Source organism: Engraulis encrasicolus, unplaced genomic scaffold (genome assembly GCF_034702125.1).
Source record: "Engraulis encrasicolus isolate BLACKSEA-1 unplaced genomic scaffold, IST_EnEncr_1.0 scaffold_633_np1212, whole genome shotgun sequence".
Taxonomy (NCBI): domain Eukaryota; kingdom Metazoa; phylum Chordata; class Actinopteri; order Clupeiformes; family Engraulidae; genus Engraulis; species Engraulis encrasicolus.
Window position 1 is genome coordinate 1 of NW_026945954.1, and position 6,085 is coordinate 6,085.

At 43.3% G+C, this 6,085-nt stretch overlaps 1 protein-coding gene across 1 annotated transcript; it reads right to left on the reverse strand.

Moving 5' to 3' along the window:
• Window positions 1–8: 8 nt before the first annotated feature.
• LOC134444620 (uncharacterized) lies at window positions 9–5,740 on the reverse strand. Its single transcript, XM_063193875.1, has 4 exons — window positions 5,593–5,740; window positions 1,336–3,204; window positions 395–621; window positions 9–291 (listed from the first exon to the last, which is right to left on the reverse strand). Exons 2-3 carry the CDS (start codon window positions 3,187–3,189, stop codon window positions 415–417), a joined length of 2,061 nt encoding a protein of 686 aa, XP_063049945.1. The 5' UTR covers window positions 3,190–3,204; window positions 5,593–5,740; the 3' UTR covers window positions 9–291; window positions 395–414.
• Window positions 5,741–6,085: the final 345 nt, after the last annotated feature.

The window sequence follows — 6,085 nt, forward strand, 5'->3', positions numbered from 1 at the left end:
TTCCAATATTTCCACAGAGGGATAGCAGTTTCTTAGGTTCTCAGTGTCTATAACTCCTGAACCATTGTATTACTGTATACTATATTATAGAAAGTAAAATTTAAAAAAAGCTTCATATAAAAACAATAATACAAGATATGAGTAAATTGTTCTGTTTCTACATTTATAATAACCGTTTTTGGTTCTGTAAGACTATGTGTAAAACCTAGTGAAAACACATCTCAAATCAGTTGTAATGGTCTTCTGTCACTGGGCACAGCCTGAAAGCGTATAAGATGATCAGGAAATATGCTGGAAAAAAGGGGGGAAAGCCAGAGTTTTAAAGCAAAATTGACTTCCTTTTGTGAATGTTAATATCTGTGTGAAATATGTTAAGAACATTAGCTTGCCCTACCTTGCCTTGCTATCAGTGATCTAGTAATAGTCCTCTTCATTACTGAACCCAGCTTGAACTATTTCTTTGATCTTCTCGGTTTCCTCAGGGGAAGCAGCGGGCAGAATGGCCTTCAGCTCTCCTTCAATCCTCACCATCCTGGCATCGGTCTTCCTCTCAAACTCTTTCTTGTTCTTCAGGACCAGCTGAAGAATGCCTTCCTGAGCTTCTCTGCAGGACTCCTGTAGAATAAAGGGCTCTGCATACTTCACGTGCGCACTTTGTCGCGAGTGGCGCGAGAACCATTAATGACGTCATCACTTGCGACAGACTATTCATACTTCAAAAGCGCCTTGCTCGCATTGTCGGAAGTGCCCTCTGCTGTTCATGAGAGAAACGGCAGTATTTTTCGCAACTCGCAGCGTGAGTTCTACTGATGTATAAAATAGAAAGCCAAACACGGCTGCTGTAGGGCTACTGAACGTCTGACTTGTGACTTACCACATTGAAACATATATTTTTTGTTGTAGCCTACATTGCCAGATAATTCCAAGACCATGTGAGAGCATTGTTCTGGCGGCAGAATTTATAAATAGATCGCCGAACACAACGTGCTTCTGAACAAAGTAAACAATTGTTTCACTGAACAACATTTAAGAGAGAAGATAAAATAACTCTCTGACATTTTATTATCCTCAAAATGATGCAGGATCCATTCTGTAGTAGCCTACAGTAGTTGTAGCCTCTCTTCGCAACTCCTGCTTTGTCTGCCTATCTGCGTGGTCGCTGGTGGCGCACGACAAGATAGAAAAATCCTCGTGTGCACGACGTGGCGACACGCGCCGAATTTTGAGCTTACGACGGGGGGCGTGTCGAAATTTTAGGTCACGTGATGGCGCGCGCCATCGTCGTGAGTGAAGTATGAAGGAGACTAGCACCACTCACGACTAGTATGAATCCCCCTTAAGGCGCTCTTGTAAGAATTCTGGCTTGTCCTTATCCATGGCCATGAGCTTGCCCAAGCTGCTCACTCGGTCCATCAGATACTTGTTGGACACTTCGGTATAGGTGCCTGAGATCATGTGGACCAGACTGGCGATGTTGGAGGCTTGAAAGGCCTGGTTGTACAGTAGGTCTTTGGCGAAAAGCTTGCTGTTGTAAGAGAGTTTCTTTGTGTCGTCGGCGGTGGTCACAAAGTTGTGCAGGGTCTTGCTGAGGCTGGTTTTGATTATGTTGGACACCATCTGGAAGAAACGCACCATCTTCTCCCATTGCTCTTTGACTCTGCCCATGGCATCGAGACCTTTGACCAGCATCTTGATTTTGGTTTGAAAGTCGATTTCTTTCAGTTCACAGTTCTGCAATTCACAAAGGATCTCGGTCAGCACCTTCCGATTGTTTTCCATGTTCTCCACACACTTGTCATATGCCTCTCGCGTGTGCTTGAGTTGCTCTTGGCTCTGCTCAATGCGGAATCGAGCATTGTCTGACGCTCTCTTGCTCGCCGACTTCCCAGAGCTGCCGCTTTCTGCTTTGGCCGCATTTGGTGGCGTGGACTCAAGAGCTGGAGAACCTAAGGTGTTTTTACTAGCACTGTCAAACGCCATTGCACCATTGTTCAGCTCTTCAATTTTCTTAATCAGATCTTTCGTTTTCTTCTCATCCCACTCCTTATCGGGTGTGTATGTTGCAAATTCAACACAGATGTCGATGGCTTTTTTGCACAGTGACAGAGCGTTTCTCCTTGGCTTGCACTCAGACTGATTCTTCAGGTCTCCTGAAATCCGTTCAAACTGAATTTGAGTAAATGATGTCTTGACACGTTTCTCACGCTGGTCATAGAGGTGCTTCCAGTCTATTTGCCCATCATTGACAAACGCTTTGACAGCTTGTGCGTACTTGAGTATTTCTCCAGACTTGCTGAAGATGTTCATCAGTGTGATGTCATCTGCACCCTCACTTTCAGCGCTCCCAGATTTTGAAAGGACCGATGACAGGGCACCGGCTGCCTTTGCAGGAGCCGTAACAATTGCTGTCACTCCATTCAAAAGTCCTGTGAAAGTTGATGTGAGTCCCTCCACTAGGTCCATGCCGATCATCTCCCAGCCAGATGGCATTGAATTCATTGCCGTCTTGTATTGCTCTTGTGCATCTGACACCTGCTTAGACATGGCTTCCATCGCTTGCTGGGACCGTTTGTTCAGCTCCTGGGCAGTCTTCTCCCTCAGTTTGGTTTCTTGCAATTTCCTTTTAACATTTTCCAGTTCTTCACCATACATGTGTTGAGCGTTGACACAAGCCTCCAACAACTCCTGGATCAAATTAATCACGTAGGAGTATTTCTTTTCAACACCATCCGCTAGCGTCACACACTCATCTGCAATGGTGCGAATGTTTTCCAGTTGGTTAGGCAGGAGTTTCTCGATCACGTCATCGGGGGCATTGAAGAGGATCTTCACTGCTGCCTTCATGTAATCAGGAACAGAGGCTGTGTGAATGCGGATCTGATCCATGTTCTTGTGGGCCTCGTTGAAAGCCTGCCAGCCAGAGTTACATACCTGCATAAGACAGGCCCTGAAGGAATCTGGGTACTTAATGTACGTGAAGCGCATTGGTGCGTCTTTTACATTGACGGAGAAGTCGCTGTGGACATCAGAGGAGATGAAGACGAGCTCACCCATGATGGCGATAGAGATAGGAGCTGGGGTCAAGTACTCCTCCCAGTTTGCATTTGGCTGCATAAGCATTTTAGTGGTCTCTCGCATCTCAGAGGCTGTCGTGAGGCTCTGTGTGGTCTTGGCAATTTGGGAGTCCATTTTGTTTTCTGCAGTCTGATGAAGAAGAAAAAGTGACATTGCAATGCTAGTAAGTGTGTAAAAACATACAGCAAGTATCTGTAATTCATCTGCCTTGTGTGCACAAATACACTGCATCACTGCATTTTGATAATGTTTAGGGCAATATGAAATCAGTTAATAAAAAAGAAAGACGACCCAAAATAGGGCTATGTGTTAGTAGTAGTGTGTGAGTGTGCGTGTGTATGGTTCAAACCAGTGATTTGTACATGTTTGATGAGCTCAAAGCCACATGTTAATGTGGCTCTTGAAGGTGGCTAAAGAGGGATGTTCCCTTATTTGCAATGATACTAAGTTTGGTAATTAAATTGACAAACAAACTATGATTCAAGCAAAAGGGAGTTTTTCCTCACCCCTGATGCCACCAGGGGCCGCATCTGAGCGCCCATTTTCTGTGTGACTATCTATGACTTATGCTAGACCCAGCCACTATGGACCTTACGCATCTAAGAATCCTGGTCCTAACCTACGTTTACCTTATGACTCTACAATCTCTTTCTATCTCTTCTTCCTCTGCCTTCCTGCCATCTCTGCCTCTCCTCTCTTCCTCTCCTTTTAAATCCATCTCTAACAATTATGTTTTTATTTTCTCACTTGTTAAGCACTTTGAGTTGCATCCCTTGTATGATACAGCGCTATACAAATACAATTATTATTATTATTATTATTATTATTATTATTATTATTATTATTATACTGCCTCTATTGTGTTGGCTAAAAGAGGTTTTCCTAAAGGGAACCTCCACATCTTTGTCAACCACTGCTCGAGTAGCCCGTGTCTGACAATATTTTGAAGCCAATTGAAGCCAATTTGGATTGGAGCCAATTTTGGTCCCCTAGTTAGGGGAAAGTCTTTCTCTGCATTTATCCCATTTGGACTAGTGAATCACATTGAAGTACACACACTAGTCCGTAGCAGTGGGCTGCCTGCAGAGCAGCGCCCGGGGAGCAATGTGGGGATTAGGTGCCTTGCTCAAGGGCACTTCAGCCGTGATTCGGTCGGGCACTGAACCGGGAACCCTTGGGTTGCCAACCCAGTGCTCTAACCAGTAAGCCACGACTGCCCCCAAATCCAGTGAACAGAGTGGCGCCAGGCCATGCAGAGTTTTATAGAATAAGCAACTGTTGGAGAATTTGCAGTAATTGTCAAAACTCAGTAGATTGTATTCATCTAATATGTTACAATGGTGATATGAGAGGGTTTTTTTTTTTTTAAAGAACTTTGAGTACTTTTTTAAATAAAATCTCCAATGGCCATAATCACTCACACTCGACTAAAATTATGGATTAACAAATACTGTATATGTTCTCCAATCAAGCAATGATCTAACTCTTGTACTGTAAACGCATTTATTCTACACTCTGATCCAGAGTTCTATGCAAGTTAGATTACAGTTTACAACATGTATATAATTTACCCTGGTGTGAATTCGAGAGCCCACCACAGTTGAACAGTTGACAGTTGTGAAACTAAATACTTGCATTCACGATATTATGAATGGAGCCTATTTTATCAAGAGTGAACTACTACCACGATTTACATACTGTCACCACATAAACCATTGATATCAGAGCCTAGAATGTTTATCTGTCTGACCTGGCAACTGTAACTCAAGTAGGGACTTAGCCAAAGACGAATTGAGACTGAAACTTTGTACCCAGTGTAGCTCCGATTTGTTACACCTCTCATCATCGTTCTGGCTTATTACAAGGCTAACATACAGCAATGTAACCTCCAAAGAATAGGATACACTGGAAAAAATATCATGTGCATATTTTGGTTAATTTCTTGTGTAGCCATGTCTGCTGATGTAGGCTAATAAAATTCTGAGCATTATGTTAGTATCTCCTGTATATACCTTTCACCTGATTTCCTCTGCTCCAACATTAAGTCTGACCTTGCAATCCATAAACTGCAAATTGAATTTGCATTTACCAAACTGTAGGTTTACCGGTTCACATTAGCCTACTACGATAGCATGGTATAATGGAAAGCACAACACAGACATATAAGGCTATGGTCTAGTAGGCCTAGTTAAATAAATAAATACATCGATGCATAGTGAAATCTTCCTTCTAACATTATCAAGTCAAGAAAATTGAGAGGTTTACTTTTTAAAGATTCTGCAGGTGTGTGTGTGTGTGTGTGTGTGTGTGTGTGTGTGTGTGTGTGTGTGTGTGTGTGTGTGTGTGTGTGTGTGTGTGTGTGTGTGTGTGTGTGTGTGTGTGTGTGTGTGTGCAATCTATTCAAGCTGCAGTTGACTCGTGAAAGTAGTTTGCTTTCTACATTCCTCAACTGAATTCAATGAACAATATGACAACAAAGTATGGAGATGATAGATGAAGACATGAACTGAACCTTACCCGGGAATAGAGGCTGTTTCTTCTCAGATGAAGTCACAGGAGACAGATGTGGAGCCTGAAGTCAGAGAAGTGCACTCTGCAGTTCAGAAGCAGACAAGGAGTGCATTTTAATATGCAACCTTGTCTCCTCCACTTGCGCTTGTCTCCTCGTCCCGCCTCCTGGCCCCTCCTCCGTGGAGAAAACGATAGTTTCCCAGCTGTCAGCCTAGCCACAACAACTTTTGAGGGACTGTTTTTCATTCACCATCCCAATTGCAAATGAGAAAAAGACTCTACAATTGAGCTTTTGCAAGATATTGAAATATAATGCTGTTGTCAGTGATGTCATCATGACAAGAAGCAAGTGGAGGAGGCAAGTGGAGGAGGCAAGGTCGCATATTGCAACGCACTCTAGGTGGGTGTGATCTTGTCAGCAAAAGTGTGATCTGGGAAAACCAATTACAATGCAGAGATTTGTTTTGAATCAAAGCGGGCGGGGTTTTGAGGGAGTGAC

Excerpts from the sequence above, each read along its gene's own strand:
- LOC134444620 (XM_063193875.1), bottom strand. The coding sequence starts at position 3,189 with ATGGACTCCCAAATTGCCAAGACCACACAGAGCCTCACGACAGCCTCT. Across the intron at positions 622-1,335 it reads TCTTACAAGAGCGCCTTAAG|CTACAGGAGTCCTGCAGAGA; the intron begins GGGGATTCATAC and ends GAGCCCTTTATT.